The sequence below is a fragment of the Choloepus didactylus genome, chromosome 1 (genome assembly GCF_015220235.1).
Source record: "Choloepus didactylus isolate mChoDid1 chromosome 1, mChoDid1.pri, whole genome shotgun sequence".
NCBI classification, from domain to species: domain Eukaryota; kingdom Metazoa; phylum Chordata; class Mammalia; order Pilosa; family Megalonychidae; genus Choloepus; species Choloepus didactylus.
The window spans coordinates 86,022,369-86,043,080 of record NC_051307.1 but is presented as its reverse complement, the minus strand read 5'-3'; the positions used below and the strand labels follow the sequence as shown (position 1 = coordinate 86,043,080).

The following is a 20,712-nucleotide window of genomic DNA, read 5'->3' as shown; positions in this document are numbered from 1 at the left end:
TTAAAAATAATTGAGAGAAAAATATAGGTCATTAAATTACAAACTTGAGCATGAATCACTTGTCAAATTTAATTGTTCAAAAGGTGAATTTGTTTCTGCTTACGTGCTCACTTAGAAAGTCTTGTGCTATTTATTCATTGATTATTATACTTGTATAATAATCAATGAGCCTCTCGCGCGGGGCTGGAGTGCAGGCGCGGCCTATATGGAATCAGTGACATTCAATGATGTAGCTATCAACTGTACCAAGGAAGAGTGGGCCATGCTGGACACAAACCAGAGAAAGATGTTCAGAGATGTTATGCTGGAGAATATCAGTCATCTGGTGTTCATGGGTATCAGGTCTACATATCAGAAGTGCTTTCACAGTTAGACCAAGGAGAACTGTGGAGAGAAGGATTAAGGTTTCTCCAAGTACAGAATCCAGGCAGGGAAAATGACCATAAAAAAGAAGAAATGATAACCATGCAACATATGTTTAAGAAGGACACATCTACCAGCCAGACAAATATTTCTCACAATGAAGAGGATCCCCTTGAAAGGAATGATTTCAGAGAATATTTCACTCACTCCACAATGACTGACATGGGAAAGAAACCCAATGTAAACAAACAATTTCAAAGAATTCTCAATTATCATTCATTCATTGGTCAAAATAAGAAAATTCAAACCAGATGAAGTCATATAACTGTCATCTATGTAGAAAAGTCTTCAGAAGTAGTTCTGGCCTTAGACAACTTGAGAAAATACACACTGGAGAAAAGCCATATGGCTACCATCTATGTGAGAAAGACTTCACTGGTAGTTCTACCCTTAGAGAACATGGAAGAATTCACACTGTGGAGGATCTATATGTCTGTCATCTATGTGGGAATTCCATCAGTCAAAGTTTTAACCTTAGGCAACATGAAAGAATTCACTATGTGGAGATACTATATGTCTGCCACAGATGTGGGAAAGATTTCACAGATAGTACAACCCTCAGACAATGTGAGAAAACTCATACTGAAGTAAAATCATATGTCTGCCATGTATGTGGGAAAGACTTCACTGATAGTTCTACACTCAGATAGTATGAAAGAACTCACACTGGGGAGGAACCCAATATCTGCAATATATGTGGTAAATCCTTCAATCATTGTGGTAACCTTAGGTGACATGAAAGAATTCACACTGGGGAGAAACCATATGTCTGCACTATGTGTGGGAAATCCTTCAGTCAATGTGGTAACCTTAGGTGACATGAAAGAATTCACACTGGGGAGAAACCATATGTCTGCACTATGTGTGGTAAATCCTTCAGTCAATGTGGTACCCTTAGGCAACATGAAAGAATTCACACTGGGGAGAAACCCAGTGTCTGCAATATATGTGGGAAATCCTTCAGTCAATGTGATGCCCTTAGGCGACATGGAAGAATTCACACTGGAGAGAAACCCAATATCTGCAGTATATGTGGGAAATCCTTCAGTCGTTGTGGTGCCCTTAGGCAACATGAAAGAATTCACACTGGGGAGAAACCCAATGTCTGCAATACATGTGGGAAATCCTTCCATCAATGTGGTAACCTTAGGCAACATGAAAGAATTCGCACTGCAGAGCAACCATGTGTCTGCCATCTATGTAGGAAATCCTTCTATGTACATGATAAACTTATGCAACATGAGAAAACTCACACTGGGGAGAAACCATAAGTTGGCCATCCATGTGGGAAATCCTTCTGTCTACATGGAAAACTTAGGCAACATGAAAGAACTCACACTGGGGAGAAAGTATAAGTCTACCATCTATGTGGGAAATCCTTCCATTTATGTGATAAACTTAGGTTACATGAAAGAACTCACAGTGAGAAGAAACTATACACCTGCCATGTATGTGGGAAATGCTTCACTGATAGTCTTAGATGACATAAGGTAATTAACACTGGGGAGAAAACATTTCTCCCATCTAAGTAGGAAAATCTTTAGACATTATTCTGCTATTGGACATCAGAGAATTCATTAAATATGTTTTGCTTATGGAAGAGTCTTCAGCCACAGCTCTAACATTTAAAATAAAAGAATTCACAGAGGAATGTAATAAATATCTCTCAATGTAATAAATGGGTAAATGCTTTTATTTACAATCTATCTTTAAATAACATGATTTTACTATTTTAGGATGAACTCAAAGTCTGTAATTACCTATAATAAATTTCAGCTTAGCTCCATCCTTCAGTATACAAGTATAGCTTAGAGTAGGAATAACTCCTAAACCATAAAAATGGACAGAAATATCCTTACTAGGAGGTGAATATTCTAGGAGAACAAGATATAATATTTGATGGAGTGCATACTCAATGAAAAAATGTGAGAAATTCTTTACTTACAAAGCAATGTATAGAACACATGTGAAGTTTCACATTGTATCATACATTCTATGTATATATAGAATGAAGAAAAGTCTTTGGTGTTTTCAGTTTATCAATCAATGTTATATTTCTCATACTGAGGAAATGTCAACACTAAAATCAAGGTGAAAAAGTTTTCATCTGGAGTTCACACCAGGAATATCAGAATGGGAAAAATAACTATCAAGAATGCTTTACAACAAAATTCAGACATGAATTCAGTTTTTCCTTTTGACATATTAATGAAAAATAAATTGAAATGTAAGATTGTGAGGTGATCTGGAACTGCTGAATGCAGAATTCTGTAATGAGTTGTAGGCAAGGAAATCAGAGTTCTTTTCAACAGATTAGCACATGCACATATTTATGAGGTAAAAACTGTAGCTGAAAATTTTAATTTTCAACTTCTATTTTTTCAATCAACTCTAAACATAATTATGATGACTAGGTTAAATCACAAAATATCCTTAAATGTTAACTGACAAATGTACAACCAAAGATGATCTGTCATAATTCTTATATACTGTAAACAAGTATGTACAGAGCAATAATGAACAGAACATAGATAAATAAAGAGACAACTTGGGATTCATTCCTGGTAAAAAAAAAAAAAAAAAAAAAAAAAATAATCAATGAGTTCATCCAAGGAAGGGGAGGCCAGTTTTAGGAATGTCATAGCTCACAGGCTGTAGCCGGTGAAAGGACATCTACAAATTGGTAGCTGTATTAGTTTGCTGCCACAACAAAGCACCAAAAACTGGGTGGCTTAAAATAACAGAAATTTATTCTCTCACAGTTCTGAAGGTTAGAAGTCTGAAATCAAGGTGTTAGTAGGGTTGGTTCCTTCCAGATGCCCTGAGGGAGAATCTGTTCCTGTGCCTGTCTCCTGGTTTCTGGTAGTTGCCAGCAATCCTTGGCATTCCTTGTCTTATAGACACATCACTCCAGTCTCTGCCTCTCGTCACATGGCCTTCTCCCTGTGTCTGTCAGTGCCTGTGTCTTCACATGGACTTCTTATAAGGACACCAGGGCTCACCCTAATCCAGTACAGGCATACCTTGGAGATACTGTGTGTTTAGTTCCAGGTCACCACAATAAAATGAATATTGCAATAAAGTGAGTCACACAATTTTTTTGGTTTCCCAGTACTTATTAAAGTTATGTTTACACTATGCTGTAGTCTGTTCAGTGTGCAGTAGTATTATGGCTATTTAAAAATGTACATAATTAAAATGTGACACAAAAACAAGAAGTGAACACATGCTGTTGGAAAAATGGTATATCCGCAAAGCACAATAAAATGGGGTATGCCTCTATAACCTCATCTTTGATCTAATTACATCTGCAAAGACCCTATTTCCAAATAAGGTCATGCTGACAGATGCCAGAGTTTAGGACTTCAGCATATCTTTTGAAGGGGCACAATTCAATCCATAACAATAGCTAAAGGGGATTTTGCCAAGGAGCAAATTAAAATAAATGGACTGGCTGGCCAAATAGGTGAGGTATTTATTGAACTCAGCCTTGGCTTATCAGGAGATGTAACCAATGGCTACCGTGGCTAGAGCTGCTAGCAGTGCTGGCATGTGTGCTAATGTAGCAATCAAACAGATAACGTGTATTCTTGATAACTGGTAAATCTCTTAAAGTCTGGGGAAGACCAGAATGTGACACTTCTGTCATCTTTAGATGCTGGGTGAGAATGAGAGGGAAGTCCGTTTGATGATGATCATGCATGGGTCCTAAGTTTCATCCAGAGCATGGGAAATGCTACAATAAACTTTTAGCTTTTTTTTTAGCATGAATTTTTTTGAGAAACATAACTCTGCAATAGCTTTGTGGCCTTCCAAGCTTTCTCTTAAACATTGTTTTTAATGCAGTGTGTCTGAATCATAAAAAAAATTAATGCGTTTTTTTCCCCCCTGAGAAAGGCTTAGAGGAATCCATGACCTGGACAGGAATTGATGAAAAGTTGGATGATCATTAAGAGTAAAACTCCTACTAAGCAGGGACTATCCAAGGAAGGCCAGAAGTCATGAATAAAGTATTAAGACATAGTTACCCAACTGTGGAAACTATTGGAAAAGGCTATTTACCTGTCTTGGGAGAGTAGGTTTTTTCACATCCCTGTCCTGCTCCTGCACATGTGCCATCCTGATGAATTAATTTTAACTTCAGGCCATGGGTGATATGAACCTAAATGCATGGACTCTGATACCATAATGTCCACACTTATTTACATGACTACAGGATTAGGTGCAGTTTTAGTTGTTTTGCGGGGGGGGTGGGGGGGAATAACCATTCAAAATAAAAGATCACACATTTCTTCCCCTAAAGGCTGGGTTAAATGTCTGTTTAACAGATTGTTTGGAGGATAGGAAAGTAAGGAATTTAGAAAGGAAGTACGGTTTTTATAGAGTGGCTACAGAAATGATAAACTGAACAGCTAATCCCTAAGAGTTCCTGTGTATCCTTGGGGCCCTTTGTTTCTTGCTGTAGTTGAAAATTTTAAAGTAGAAAGATCTAAGACCAAATGTTGTATTCAGCCAAAGCATTGGTTACTTCATGGTCTCTGCTCATCATAGGCACAGGAGAGCTACAAATCCCTTCAGTCTGAGAGAGAGGAAATCTGGGTCTGTTTTTTGGCGTCACCATCTGTTTCAGTTTGGTAAAGCTACCAGAATGCAACATACCAGAAATGGGTTGGCTTTTACAGTGGGGATTTACTAGTTTACAAATTGACAGTTCTAAGGCCATGAAAGTGTCCCAGTTAAGGCATCAGCAGGATGATACCTGGACTCTGAAGACAGGCTGCTGGCATCCGGAGTTTCTCTGTCAGATAGCAAGGCACATGGCTGGCATCTGCTGCTCCTTCACTCCCAGATCTCGTTGCTTTCAGCTACTGGTTCCAGTGGCCTCCTCTCTGAGCTTCTGTCTTAGCATGTCTGGGGCTTTTCTCTCCAAGCTCTCTGGGTATTTCTCTCTCTCAGCTCTCTAGGCTTTTCCTGTCTTTTATCCTCATAAAGGACCTCCAGTAAAGGATTAAGACCTACCTTGAAAGGGCTGGGTCACATTTCAATTGAAACAACCTAATCAAAAGGTCCCACCCACAATAGGTCTGTCCCCACAGGAATGGATTAAAAGAACATGGCCTTTCTGGGGTCCATAACAGCTTCAAACCAGCACATCACACAATTTTTGATGACTGTTAGAAACAAGCATTATACCTAAAAACGCTCACCCGGTTGTGGAGGAGAAAAGAATTTATTCATGATCTTACAAGAACGGATGCACAGCCAGAAACGTGGCAGGCACGCTGAACAATAGAACATAGCAAAGTTTTATGTTCTAGGCCTAAAACGCAAGTCCCTCCCGTTTCTCCATTGGCTGGATACTCCAGAGGGTACAGTCTGTCTGAGAGAGCGAACTATCAGAGAGTTAACCAGTTCAGATTTTTCACCGAGAGTTCTCATCTTTGACCATACCCCCCACATCCTTTTACATTCCAGTAACCCTGGTTATCTTTCCCATATAAGGAACTGGTGCTGCTTCTAGACTTACATCATGGCGCGCTCTCTCTCTTTTCTTCCCCTCACCATGGGGCCAGTTTAAGCCAGTTCTGCTGCCCAGTCTCCATTTTTCCCTATTCCATGTGGCCTTTGTGTGAAAGCTAAACTTAACCCTTTCTTACAATGACCAAGGGTTATTTGGCTCCTAGAGAAGTGGCTGTTGGAAGTTGCCCACCTTGCAGAGAGCTTAGCATAAAGTCTTCTGGCCCCGAGAACATTCCCAGTCATTGTATGTGATGACATGGATACACCTTGACTGGCTGCTGAAACAGCAGTCTGTTGCCCATGCAGGGTGGAGAGCCAGCCTGGACACAATTTAGATGTTTGCTTAAATGTTAATGGCCCTATGAAATAATGAACTTTAAAGAGGAAAGGGGGGAGCGTAAGTTTCATTCAGCTGTACGTGTTTCCAAAGGATTAGGCAAAGGAAGCTCAATGCCAGAGTAATTGACTATAAAATGTTTTATTGAATTGAATAAATGAATTGATACTACTGTGGCTATTTCTTTTTTGCCTGGTTGTCTCCCATTTCTATGACTAATAAAAGAGTAACTATACCTGGAAAACAAAAAGCAGAGTTTGATTTTCATATAGTGCTTCTGCCTGTCATCACTGACCCATATTCTTTCATTGCCTCCACCCATTTACTGACTTAAATGATGGTATATTTTAACATGGGTCAGAATTTTTAGCAAGTTTTCCCTGCTGTGCACTGTTCATTTATTTTCAAGTGAGCTAGACTCCAGCTGGATGTTCATGTACTGCTGATCCCAGCTGTAGCAAGGGCTTTGACAAAAATGGACTCCGGTTCCCTGAGTCTGTATTCAAAGATACTATCTTCCTTGTACCCGGGTTATGCCTGTTGGCCATATTTAAAACAACATTCCATATACAGCTTGGAAGGCCAACACAGCTCACTTCTGCAACTGAGGCAATATAATTGTTCTCTTTGGGATGGTCTAGCATTGCTCATGCTCTTTCTTGGGACTTCTGATTTGCAGATGCTAATGCTGGAGACCGTGGACAGACCAATAATGCCGCTTCCGCATCTGCTTCCAACTCCACCTGAACAATCCCAAGCAGCGAGCTGCACAGGAAAAACCACCAGTTACTTGAGTGTCACTCAGCAACACTGGTCACGTTTGGAAAGAAAATTAAAAAGAGAAAAAAAACCTGTTCATTTTAGTGTTCAATTTTTTTATTATTATTGTTGTTCTTATTTAACCTTGTAAAATATCTATAAATACAAACCAATTTCATTGTATTCACACTTTGAGGGAAAACCAGGGGGTGGGACAGGTTGTGGGGAGGGGGAAAGCAGAGCACTAGAACACACAATCTCTCTCCCACGACAATCTTTTCTTTTTTATCAAAGTCTGCTGTTACGTACTTTTAAAATATAACTCCTGCCTCATGACCCTTTCACAAAAGAAGAAAACCTTGTTCTGTGTTGAAATTTTTTTTGAACTCAGTTTTCTTTTAAAGTCAGTGTAAGACTTTGGTATAGTACATAGCTTGAAATTGGTTGGGAGCTTAGCAGGTGTAATTCAGTGGGGACTTAAATGTCACTTGTAGAATTAATCCATATCCTTGGGTATTTGAAGACTTGCCTTTGGCATGTTGGTGGCAGGTATGGCAGACAAAAAAGAAAATGTGTATCATTCATAAACCAGGGAGGTAAATAAAGTTTGAGATTATAAGGGGGAAGATTGCTAAATTGTTAGATTTTGTTTTGTTCTTAATCAGTGTTGGTGGTGAAAAAACTTGTGTAAGAAGCTGTCAAAGGAGGAGCAAGCCGAATTCTGGCATGCTCTAAGGTGGATCCCTGTTTGCCTGACCAAAGGTTCTCTGCAGATCTTAGTACTGTTTTAAACTAGTCACCTAGAAGGAGACTGAGAAGGGTATTGGATAGGTAGATCCAGCTGCAGAGCCAGAAGCAGATGAGCTAGAGGAAGGGGACAGGCCAAGGGCTCTTTGGCAGATCTCACCACTGTGAATGAATTTTTCCAGATATTTTTTTCTCAAGTTGCTTCCCTTGGAAACATATACTCGAGAGGACACTATAGTTAAATAATGTGAACTGTAACAGTCTACTGGTTTATTTTCATGTCTTTTAATTGAAAATTGAGCTTGCAGAAATTGCCACATTTTACATGTAGTTCTAACTTTAAATCCAAATCGAGAATCTGTATTTAATTTCAGCTTTTTTTAACCTCATGCTTTTAAAAGTTTATTTATTGATGCATGTCAGATAGGTCATTATGAATTTAGATGGTAGGAATACTAAAAACTACATCAAAATGATATAAACAGTCACTTGTACCTGCTGAATTCATAGGAAAGCTAATTATATAAATGTATGTATGTATGTTAAATATACCTATATTCAATACTGCCTTTACTTTTTTGTCTGCAGTTTCAAAACTGACTGGTTGAAGCATGAGGAGATTGTTTCCCCACACACCCAATTAAGAGTTTTTGTTCTGTTTTCTTTGTGTATCCGTGAATGGTATAAGAATCAAAGTCTGTTTTTGAAGAAAAAGCAATATTCACTGGAAAACAAGGAGAATTGAAGGATTATGTTTGCAGTGAGGAAATAGATTTTCACAACTAGTTTGTTTTATAGTTTTAAGGTTGGCATCTATGTGGGCCTTATATACTCTAAAATGAACCTTAGTCACCTTGGTGCTTATGGGCCATTACTTGACCTATGTATCTTTAAGGCACAATCAGTTGTTCTTTACATTTAAAGATCACTTGAGTGATGGCCACCTTTCCTTTCTACCTGCTCCCTCCCCACACACCTTCCAAGGTTAGCTGATAACTGTAGGGCTGCAGAGCTGAGCCCTAGGTTGTGTGTAACCTCCTTCACCCTCTTCATTGCCACCTTGGGTCAGGTTAGGGGTCTCACCCTCTAGGTGGTTTGGAAGTGGGGTCTCTTGGCAGCCTTCATGCAGGCCCCAGCACCCTTCCTGCTTCTTAATCCAGTATGTGTGACTCCAAGGAAGTCATACTGCCTGCTGACGTGAACCAGTACCCAGAAAGACAACTGTGAGCCATCTTAGTTTTCACTCACTGTTTAGCTAAGCTGTAAGGCCACAAAAGGGTTTTCTTAAACCTCTGGTTATATCAGAGTTCATGAGAAAGAAAACACACTCAGTCAAACCAAATCAAACAAATCGAATTTTACTTTTCATAACGAGCTTCTGAAAGCTAATTAAAGATTTGAAAGAAGTCTGAAAGTATTTGGCAGTGTAATTCCTTAAGGGGAATGGCTTTGAATAGACTATTTTCACAAAGGATTTATAAAGAATCTGAATGGCAGGTCAGTGACAGAAATGGACCTGCTTTTAGACCAAACTGCCCAACCAAACATTTGGACAAGGACACTACTCTGGACTTAGTGTATTTGCTGGAGTCCATAAAAATCGTGCTTCTTTTAGGAAACACATTTTTGCCTCACAAGTGGGGTGGGAGAAGAAGAGAGAAAAGTCAGGTGCTTTTCCCTCGTTTTGTGTGTGTGTGTGCGTGCGCATAAGGGCTGAGGTGCAGTTATTTTTCTTTCTCAAGGATCATGGCAGGATCGCAGAACTCTTTTATACAAGTGAGATCCAGGTCTCTGAATATTTTTTTGTAAATAATAATAATGATAATAATAAAAAGCTCCTCACCAAATTCAAGCTTGTACATTATATTTTCTTTCAATGTTTTTAAATTTAAGTTTTATTGTTTTGTATGTAAATATGTGGACCCAGGAACTGTTATTAATGAGCAAAAAGTTACTGTTCAGGGCAGTGATTCTGTTTAATAATCAGACAAAATGTAGACGAGCTTTTTAAAGCCATATAGTTTTAACTCTGTACAGTAGGTACCGGCCTGTATTGTAACAATAACTAGCAATGTATAGTGTATCTATAGTTTGGAGTGCCTTCGCTTCCATGTTTTTGTTTTTCAGTTCTTAAAATTGTAACTGGTTTCCTTTATCCATGTCTCCCTCTCCCACTTCCTTTTCCTTTTAAATAATAGCTCAACTCATAAAACAGTATCTTTGTCCCTTCCACAGTTAAGTTTCAGTGATACCGTGCTCAGTGGGAAGAGGAAACCATGTTCTTAATCTCATTTCATTCAAGCTCTGCCTTTGTTTTGAATCTGAGCGTATTTCCTCCTCAGTAGCAGTGACCGGTTCCGTTTCATACTTAGTCCATCCAGGGACTTTGTTTAGCGCCAGGGAGCCCTAGAGCTGGAGGATATTGAATAGATTAGATTTTGCTCGTCTCTTCCCCAAGCCCTAACCACGGGTCTTACAAACAGCAGATTCTGGGAGCCTTCTATGCTCTCTCTCCTCCTTATCTACTTCCCTCCCAAATGAAATCAAGAGAGAGTTGGGTTTTATAAATCAGAGTATCTTAAATAGTATCAGGTTTTGATACATCAGCAGTCTAAAATGCTAGTGCAATTACCTGCAGTTACTGCGCAGAGTGTCGCCATGCCGCTAGAGGACTGTTATTTTAACAAGGGAACTCTTAGCCCATTCCCTCCCTCCTGCCATCTCTACCCCTTGTTAGTGAAATGTCATTTTAATTTTTTAATAAAACCAGTTTAATTCTTACTATGTGCCCAACATGAAGGCCTTTTATGAATGGGGAAAAAAATCAAAATTATTTGTTTTGCCTCCAAGTACTCCATAAAAGATGTCTTGAATAGAAGAAAAAACGAATTTTACCAAACCAAAGGTTGCTGTTTTTGAAACATCGTGTGTTCATTCCAGCAAGGCGGAGACTGCGCCGCCTTTTCAATGACTTGTCATTTTTTAAGTCCTCTTAATTTTTAGATACGTATTTTTGGTTTCTGTTTTAACAGAGTATGCCTAACCAGCCATCTTGTCTGCACCAATGCAAAGGTTTCTGAGAGGACTATTATATTCTCTATCCCTGTGGATATAAAGACACTGGCATTTCATTTTTTTCCCTTTCCTTTTTAAATAATTTAACTTTGGAATCTTCCAAAGGAATTTTGGCCAATTCCAGATCCCCAGGAGTTTGGGGAGTTTTATTTGTTTTAAACCAAAATTCTGTCTGATTCTTACTGTTCACGTTAAGTGATCATGCAATCACAGAGCTGAACACTTATCCCTTAAATGGAAAAATAAACTAAGCATGCTTTACAATAAATTTTTTTTTCTTTCTGGTAGAAACCTGAGCCACTGAAAATCAGAGAGACAACTATAGAAGCACAGTAGAGTCCCAGACTGAGGTCTACGTTTGAAAGGCTTTTGAAAGTAATCCCTGGGGTTTGGATTATTTTCACAAGGGTTATGCCCAGTTTTATTAAAGTTTGTTGCTCCATTTTGCACCTCTGCAATAAAAGCAAAGTGACAACCAGTACATAAGGGGTTAGCTTGAGAAAGTAGACTTCCTTGTGTTAATTTTTAAGTTTTTTTTCTTATTATATCTGTCTACAGGCAGATACAGATAGATGTATGAAAATGTGCTTGCCTGTAAAATTTGCATTTATAAATGTGTTGCCGATGGATCACTCGGGCCTGTACACATACCAATTAGCGTGACCACTTCCATCTTAAAAACAAATCTAAAAAACAATACATATATATATATACATATATACATATATATATATATAAAGGACTGTGGGTTGTATACAAACTATTGCAAACACTTGTGCAAATCTGTCTTGATATAAAGGAAAAGCAAAATCTGTATAACATTACTACTTGAATGCCTCTGTGACTGATTTTTTTTTTCATTTTAAATATAAACTTTTTTGTGAAAAGTATGCTCAATGTTTTTTTTTTTTTTCTCTCCTTTCCCCATTCCCTTGTAAATACATTTCGTTCTATGTGACTTGGTTTGAAAATAGTTAACTGGTACTGTAATTTGCATTAAATAAAAAGTAGGTTAGCCTGGAAATGAAATTAAAATTCCAGTGTGTGGTCTTTATTTCAGTACCCAACCCTCTTTCTTCTTCCTGCCTATTTTGCCCCTGCAATATGTAGTCACATCACCATCTCCATTTCTCCGATTAGAGAACATGGATCTTTGTTATAGAAATCAAGATACGAACACTAGTTCTCGTTCTTTCAAATGGTCTATTGCTCCATTGTATAGTCTCAAGAGGTGCAGCTTCCATCTTGGAAACCTTTGAATTGATGGAGAGAAAGCCTTGCAGACACTGCTTTGAAAAGAAAGGAAAACATCCCTGAAAGGGACAAATTTTAAAAACTTGTGTAAGCTGCTGTCTTCGGTTACTGTGTTCATGGTTTGGTGTAGCTGTATTTTCTTTTAACTTTCATTCCATTAGTAATGGTCTTCGGGGATAGCCTGTAAAATATACAAACACCACAAACAGTGGGGCCGTGCCTCCTAGTTAACCAACACGTTGTGTTTGAGTCTAGTCATTTCCAGTACTGGATGATGTATGTAAACATGTTATGTCTCTTAGTGCAAAAAAGAAACGTCATTTTTTCAGGGCTGGCTCATTCTGTCAGGCCTACTCTAAAGGCTAGATATAAGGTCATGTGACTGCTGCTTCAATAAAAACATTTATATTGGATAAAGTCTGGTCCTCTTTTTCTTTATTTACAGTGGTGTGGTGGGTTTGGCTAATTCCACTAATATGTGTAAAATAGTTAGATGCATTTACCAATATGTGTGTGTTGGGAGAGAGGGAAGTGGTCAGGCAATTCTACATGATTTTACTTACGGAATGGACCTTCTGATGGCATTGAAGTACAGTTGTTTGAAATGCACTGTTATTTCCTACCTTAACAATTTGAATTCATAAACAGTGTGTTAACTATCCTTCAATATCCTTTTAACTAAGAATCCATTTTTAGTTGCTAAGGTCTTCCAAAAAGTACTGACCAAACAATCCTACAATCCTTTGGGATGAGGTTCAGGAGAGCAATGATAATGGGTGACATTTTGGAAGGTTCTAGAAGGGTAGTTGGTGAGGAAAGGAGAGATCTGGTTGCAGGCTGCAGATCCCCCTCATGGAGAAGCTTGTGAAAAGAAGAAGAGGGATGGGATGGTCACCCTTCCACAAGTGGAGGTATAGTTCACCCATCCATTAGCACCATCAGATTTAGGAGAGCTGTGAAAGGAAAAGCAACTGGGGAAAAACTGAAGCTGCAGTGGAAGATGGCCTGATGTGGGCCACAAGTTGTTGGTAGCCAGGAATGGGATGGTTAGTCAAATGTGTTTCTCTTTAGATCCTTGTTTCTCTAGAAAGGAGAGGCCTTCCTGGGCCGTCCTACAAGAAGAAGTGTTGATGCCAAGGCTTTAATTAGACCCTTGGAGTCTAATTAAATAACTTTGTAGGGTAGACAGAGTCTGCAGAGTGGCTCTGACCAATGGGGGCAGGAGGGCCAGAATGTAAGCAGTAGGTTGCAAGAGGTTCCTTGGAAGTCTTTTCCCCTGAGGTTAGGAGACTGATTCCGTTCTCTCCTGACTGAGTCACTTGGACTTAGAAAAAGAGGACAGTGGTCACAAGGATGCCTAGAAACTGATGCTTATGTCTCCTTGCTCAAAAGCTTGGGGAAGAGACTAACAAGGGAATCCAAATGTTTGTGAGTTGGAAAATTCAATCTGGCTCTCAGTCCTATGAACTTGAGATCCACATAGCTACTGAAAGGAAATACCCTGTGTGAACTCTTTGGTGCACCTAACCTTGAACTTTAACTCCATTTAGGCTACACTTAGGTTTTATGATTTATATAAATCATGGGTATGTATAGATTCAGTGTTTTAGGAAGTGCCCAGGTATTTTTTAAATCAATGCTGAGAGATAGTTTACCCTACATCCCATCTTAATCTCACTCGAACCTCCCCTTACCCTAGCCTACACCTAACAACTTGAGGCTTTTTAATGAATAGCATACTGCAAATTATTTCAGTGGGTGAAGGAAGATGCATGTGATTTATGAATGCAGTTGAATTAAAGTTGTTTGTTATATTTCCCAATGAGTATGGTTAGACAAAATTCCTGGGGACAAAACGGTATTCATTGAGTTTGGAGGGAGGAGCGCTTTTTCCCTTCAGTTTGTTTTCTAAAACGAGTATTTTCCATATCTCTTTGATGCAGATGTGGCTAGTAAATCTGGGAATATAGTGGGGAACATGTTTAATTGATTTATAGCATCATTGATTTCTTATGTTCTCAAAGTTTGACCTGCTTATAAATTGGTAAAAGCTAAGCAATGAAATTTTCCTTAAAAATCAGTTACCTTGTATCTTCATTTGCAACAAAATATTATTTAAAATTAATTACTATATTTTAAATTATGGTTGTATATACTTTAAATTTTATATAGAACAATCATGTTATAAGCAAACCAAGTTAAATAATACCTTTTTATTATCTTACACCAGCAGAATCTTCAGATGTGTAAAGGGTAATAAAATAAGTAGTGTGTGTGTGGTGTGTGTGTGTGCATGTATGTTTCTTTTTTCCCCAGAAAAACAGGCAAAAAAAAATTCCATCTCTAGTCAAAAGTTAATTATGTAAGTCCTCTTGCCTTGATTTGGCATTAAATCCAGGAATATATTTTGCTAAAACTAGTTCTTAGATGTGGCTTGCCTTTCTATAATTAAAATATAATCTGTGAAAATGCAAAAACATTTTCATTCACAAATGGCTATAAACAAGACACTTGCATATTCTACCTTTGAGAATAGATGTGTAAACAGGAACAGCCAGTGCGTGCAAATGGTTCTGCTCCAGCTCATGTATTAACTATGAATATAGCCTTCTCCCAGAGTTCCAACCAGAGTTTCCTCAGGGTTCCAACGTCAGGAGCAAACCCATGCCACAGTTCAGATGGGGAGCAGACCTACACCAAGTCACACACATGCACACACAGCCCCGGTTCATTACCTTCCACTCATGAACACGTGTCCTGGGGAACTCCCCCTCAGGCTCCCAGATACTGCAGAAAACCCCAGCACAGCTCAGCATCCACGCAGAAAATCTTTGAGTTTCTTGTGCCAGTTATCACTTCTCCTTACAATCAGGGTTATTTGTGTTTCTGTTTCGTTTTCTTTACTTAGCCATAAACTCTTTGAGATCAGGATCGATGTCTGAGTCTACCCCTCGGGATGATGCTTATTGTAGGTGCTTAATAATGTGTCGTCTGACTAGAAGCAGAGAGCCAGAGTGAGGTGCCCAGAATGCGGGAAGAATAAACACATAGGTCACGACAAGCTTCTGGCTTTGTTGCAGACATCCTGGTCTCCCACAAAACCTACCACGCCTGCTGATGAACCCAGGCCCGAATCAGACCAGGTAGCTCAAGACAGGAGGCTGGGGGTGGGGAAAGAGTGGGGTGGGGGGGCAGAGAAAAGACCCAAGAAACGAATGAACTCAGATGGCCCAGGTCCTGATTGGCCCTTCCCCTCCCCCGCCACAGCACTGCACCCCCAGACCGCAGGGTCTTTGCAAAGAGAAGGGCAGCCTTGCCTCTCTGAGGGTTCTAACTTATGGGCCAGTGTGCTCTCAACTTAAGCATCTATGGCTTTACTCTCCACAGGCTGAGCTGGGACCTGGGGGGCCGAGGGTGAGAGGACTCATGTCCCCTTTTGAGGAAAGCTAGCCAGCTGTGGTTGCAGCAGACAGGGAGTTCCACGGGGAGGCGGGGTCAGTGGCTCATGATTGGCTGTCGGTGGTGTCCACCTGTCCAGCCCCAGGAGTGGCAACTCCGATGGAGGTTCTGCCCAAGGGGCAGCTGCTCAGCCATCTGTGATGCTGAACAGCTCACACATGAGCGGGGTGGCGAAGGGGTGTAAGTCCTGGATGCACAGCAGCCTCTGGGTGTGATAGGCATTGATGCTGCGAAGCTCGGTGAGTATAGCCATGATCTTCAGGAACAGGAACCTGCAAACCAGCCAGAGGAAAGGTTGGGGGTGCAGCCCACCCTATCCCCCATCCACCAGCCCCGGACTGTTCTGGGGTTGTGCAAGTTTAGGGATTTTCATCTCAAATCATCTCAGATCAGCCAAGAGACAAGGTTTGGCTGAATTCCTTAAGCTTCTGCTTCAGCCTGTGGATGAGAAGGGCGCACGGGAGGCGTGGCGCTGCACCCTCCCCACTCCCACCCCCTCCACCCCTTATTGGAAACAGAGACCTCAGTGGAAAAATTCAGACACAGCAGGTGCCAAATGTATTTGTTAATTTCGGGGGGCAGGAGGGGATCACTGTCTTGGCTGTCTTGATTCACGACCAAGGGCCAGGACTGAAAGAAGTAACTGTGGAGGTAGGGGCTGTGGCCTAGGAGCCCTTCCTGGATCTAGCTGTGGGTCGGATGTGTCTGAAACACACCTGATGCCTCAGTTTCCCCATGATGGAAGGGAAGGTTGGCACCTCCAGCCACCTGGCTCCATACATGGGAGGACAGAGCAAATAAGGACCCAGCCACCCCTAGCACCCCAGGAGGCTGACCAAAGATAAAGCTGGTGCAGACTAAGTAAAGATGTGAGTTTTTAAGCCCCTCGTGCCTTCAGCTCAGTGGGCGTCAGACCGAGCACTCCACAGTGACTGCTGGGGGCCAGCAAAGGTGCGGAAGCCCCTGTCTGGGCAAAGTCCTGAGCAGCCCTCCTCCTTGGGGGTTATGACCAGAACAAGCTAAGGAGCCTCCACCCCCGTGTGCACTTGTGTTTTCCATGGAAGGAAGTTAGAGCATAGCTTTGGATTCGGTCTGCCTGCCCTCCTCCGGGTTCTGCCACTGCTAGCTGTGGAAACTTGGGCAACCGTCCCATGCCTCAATTCCCTTGAAGAGCAGTGATGGTGGATTCCCACCTCATGGGTTGTTTTGAGAATTAAAAGTGATAATATGTGTAAACTGCTTAACCCAGGGGCGAGCACTTCTCAGCCAATATTCGGTTATATATTTATCATTATTATGGTCATTCTTAATGTTATCCTCCTCTTTATTATCTTGATTGTTAATACTGAATATTTCTGGAAGACTCCATCAGGGTATAGGAACAGGAGAGTATCTAGCTGTTCCTATACCCTGATGACAGGAACGTGGAAGGCCCTGGGCAGATGTGAACTGTGCCTCCTGGAGCAAGTGTCCCCTCAGCTGTGCCGGCCTCTGGCCTCCTCGGGTTTCCCACTGTTGGCTGGGACTCAGGCTCCCCAGGCAGGTGGCCTTGGTAGAGGTCACGCAACATGGCCCCAGAGCCCTGGTAACCAGAGGCCACCCCAGGAAGGACCAAGGTCTGCTGTCCCAGAGAGGCCCAGGGCAGGCAGGGGCCTGCAGGCTGCAGCCAGAGGCAGGCCGGGTGGGCAGGAGCCCCGTCTCACACCCTCGCGCCCCTGTCCCCTGTGAGCTGCTCACCGGTGGGCGGGCTGGGGCCGCCTGTAATCGATGTAGGCCTTCAGTGCCATGGCAAAGCGCTCCTGTAGCTGGTCCACCACGCCACGCTGCACCACGCCTGGGCGGTCTGCTGGGGAGGAAAGGGAGGTGAGGCGGTGGGGCAGGGACTCGGGGGCAAGGACTGTCCAGCCCAGGGAGGGGGACTTGCCAGCCGACTCCCCCACCCCACCCTCCAAGACACCCAGGCAGGGAAGTGAAGGGAGGGCTACGCATCACCCCATTGACCTAAGCAAAATCCAACCAGAGTCCCTCTCCTGGCTCTGCAGTGGGGGGGGGGGACAAGGCCATCGGTTGCAACCTTCCCTGAGGAGGGCAGAGGAGGGGCTGCTACCTCCTGCAGATTAGGCTGATGGGGTGTGGGCAGCCTGGGGAAAGCCCGGGAGGTCAGCAGGACAGGTAGGGGCCTCACCTGGCGAGAAAAGGGAGATGGCCTGCATCAGCACGTACTCCTCCTCATGCAGCTGCAGCCTCTTCAGCATGTAGTGGAATTTCAGCACAGGGTCCAGGAGAAGCTGCTGGAAGCCCCCTGCGGGTGGCGATGGGATGGAGGGGGCAGCTTCTCAGCAAGCCTTCCCTCCTCAACACACTCACCAAACAAGGTCTTCTTCTCCATCACCCAATCTTCCTGCCCAGCAACCCAGGACCCACATTTCCTGGAGTCGCTCCTTTCTTCCCACAACTGTTGTGTGTCCCTCCCTCTGCCAGGACAGACGAGAGTCTCTTGGGCACCTGTAGGGTCTTCCAAGCAGTAGGAGAGCCGACCACACTCCCAGGTCCCGGTCTCTGCATTGAACATCGTGTTGAATCTCAGTTGGCACAGCTCAAAGGTGGCCCCTTTCAGCAGGGAGATCTGATCCTCGATGGGCAAGTCCCTGGCAGCAAGAATGGGGAGGGGATGACAGCGCCCTGGGGAGCCATGCACAGCCTGGCACCAGCACCCACTCCCCTAATCCAGAAATCCTGTGGGGGCGTTGGGGGGCAGGAAATGACAGGGTGGAACGGGCTCCTTGCCCTGAGGATCACTGCAGTTGTTTTCTAATTGCTTATGATCTCTCCCCTTCACAGCCCAGTCACCCATTACTCTTCTGGACCATTTTACTCTACCATCCTGCTACCTTTAGTGACTCTCCACTGCCCACTTAACTTGGCACCCAGGTCCCTTACAGCCTGGGCCCATCTCCTCTAACTCCCTAGACAGCCACATCCTACAGTTGATGGCTTGGCTCCTGGTCCTGAGTCTGTTCTCATGCTTTCTGCCTCAGTTTCCCCCCTTGGAATGACTGCCCCTTTGGCTTCACTTAAATAAAATCTTGCTTGTCTTTCAGGCCAAGCTATGTCTTTGCCTCTCCCAGAAGTCTTTCTAAGGCTCTGAGTCCTTCTGCGGTGGCCAGTTCTTTGGCATTACTCCCATGCAGCGGGGGATATTTGCTTCCCACTATATTGGATTTAATATGTACACATTTCTACTGCTTCTCTCCAGGCAGTCTGGATGCCTTGAGTCCCATCCCCAGCACCAAACAGCCACAGTGGCTGCTCGGTAGCATCTGATATTCATGGTTAGATTGAAACCCTTCCCATCCGGCAGGAACCTCTCCCTCTCTGGGCGGAGAGAGGTCCCCAGGTCCCCACCACGGGAGTCATCTCCAATGAGGAGACGTCAGGAGGCTGGAAGGGATGTCTTCCATGCCTGGCCCTTGAGGGAGCTCTCCCCCCAGCTTTGTTCTCCCCACAAACTCAGGCCCTTGTGCTCCCTGTACCCACTCCCCTCCCCCACACACAGCAAATGCTGTGAAATTGATCTTACCCTTTGTGTCTGCTCAAGGCCTGGCACATAGCTGGCTCTGAAGTCTACATTCTGGGACTTTCAAAGCTGGCCTCCACATTGACTAACTGTGACCTTGTACATGTCCCTTAACCTTGCCAGACCTCAGTTTTCCATGCCTAGCTCCTGGGGTCATTGTACTCCATCACTGGTGGTCATGAGAAATAGTGAGTGACCCCCCACCCAGAGGTTAACTATGGGCCAAAGGATGTCAGCAAGTCACTGCCAGGGTCCACGTGTGTATGGAGGCCTCTCTCCCTGCTCCACTGAAGAGATTTACCACAGTCTGAACCCCACTCAGTCTGTTGCTGCCTTCATACCATTAAATAAGTCCTGGGTATCACCCACAAAGCAGACTGTGGACACCTAGAACAAAACCTGCCCTGTCTGCCTCCTGAGGAAATCAGGGGCTCCTGTGTGTGTGCTTCAACTCACACCAGGCTTGGCAAGGCAAGGCGGCCGGACTAGGGAAAGACAGCCCAGAGCCATCTCCAGCTCAAACAGACTCCACGTTATGGGGCTGTGGGTCCCACCACACCGGGAGGTTCTGGGGTCTCCTGCTAACTCCAGTTACCCCATGGTTTTTGCCTCCACATCTGGCTCTGTGGGGTCCCAACCACTTGGCTTTCAGGAGCACCCCTGCCCCATGGCCGCCTCAGCCTTCTCTTGGCGGCAGACTGCTAGAGACCAGTGTCTGTCCATCTCTCCCCTTTCTTCTCTCTCTGGACTTCCTTCCTTTTCCTACCATCTCATTCTTTGCTCTGGAATTGCCAACCTGTGATTCCTAATATTTTGAGGGGAAACGGGAGAAAATTATCTTGATGTCCAGCATGTGCTGGATCTCTTCAGATATTAACGTGATTTCTTATGATAACCCTGCAAGGTACCATGTAGCAGATGGGGAGGCTGAGGCACAGGCAAGTGCCCACGTGCCCACGGTCACAAAGCTGATGAGCTGCACCTCGGCCGCTCTTCCCTGGAAGGTACTGTGCGGGGCAGAGATGACACCAACGTCCCCCAAGATTCAGGGGGCTCTACCTCAGAACCTTAGAACCTCTTGGCCATCACCCATTCCTTCCCCCACCCTCCACCCAGCCCTCTTCCCCAATCCCCATGCCCTACCGGAAGTGGGAGATGACTTTGGCAAAGTTGATGATGCCTTGGAACATGTAGGTTGACATGTCAGCAATGTGGGGCAGCATGGAAAAGATCTCTTTCCCACTGTTGTCAGCCGGGGGTTTGTAGTTCCAGATGCTGCCGTCCTCCCCCCGCACCTGCAGGGAGACCTTCACTAGGCCCAGATCCCCCCTGATCTGTCTCAATTTGGCGGCTTTTTCTGCCAAGGAGGACTGCAGAGACTCTGGAATCTCCTGGACACCGCTAAGCATCTCTGGCAGCTGGAGGAGGTGAAGAGAAGAAACACAGGATATTTTCTCACAACAGATCCCCCCTCACACACACACACACACACACACACACACACACACAGCCACCACCTGAGTCTACACACAACTGCAGATACACACACACACACACACAC

The 20,712-nt window shown here is 43.3% G+C and overlaps 2 protein-coding genes across 8 annotated transcripts in view; one reads left to right on the top strand and one right to left on the bottom strand.

The window, feature by feature from the left end:
* GSK3B (glycogen synthase kinase 3 beta) overlaps positions 1–12,532 on the top strand; it is a 280,899-nt gene extending 268,367 nt beyond the window's left edge. For all 3 annotated transcript variants that reach the window (XM_037836235.1, XM_037836228.1, XM_037836219.1), the window contains one exon: positions 6,960–12,532. In XM_037836235.1, coding sequence (XP_037692163.1) covers positions 6,960–7,027 — 68 coding nt within the window. In that variant the 3' untranslated portion in view covers positions 7,028–12,532. The remainder of the gene's footprint in view (positions 1–6,959) is intronic.
* Positions 9,563–20,712, bottom strand: part of NR1I2 (nuclear receptor subfamily 1 group I member 2) — a 50,887-nt gene continuing 39,737 nt past the window's right edge. The window contains exons 5-10 of one of the 5 annotated variants that reach the window (XR_005216973.1): positions 20,295–20,569; positions 17,999–18,222; positions 17,760–17,876; positions 17,312–17,420; positions 14,851–15,846; positions 9,563–10,198 (exon numbers count right to left, since the gene is read on the bottom strand). Coding sequence is in view for 4 of the 5 variants with exons in the window: in XM_037836244.1 (XP_037692172.1) it covers positions 15,702–15,846; positions 17,312–17,420; positions 17,760–17,876; positions 17,999–18,222; positions 20,295–20,569 (870 nt within the window). In the remaining variant the exon portion in view is untranslated. Of the gene's footprint in view, positions 10,199–14,283; positions 15,847–17,311; positions 17,421–17,759; positions 17,877–17,998; positions 18,223–20,294; positions 20,570–20,712 lie in introns of those variants that run through there. The other 4 variants (XM_037836244.1, XM_037836257.1, XM_037836263.1 and 1 more) reach the window with 4 other exon arrangements.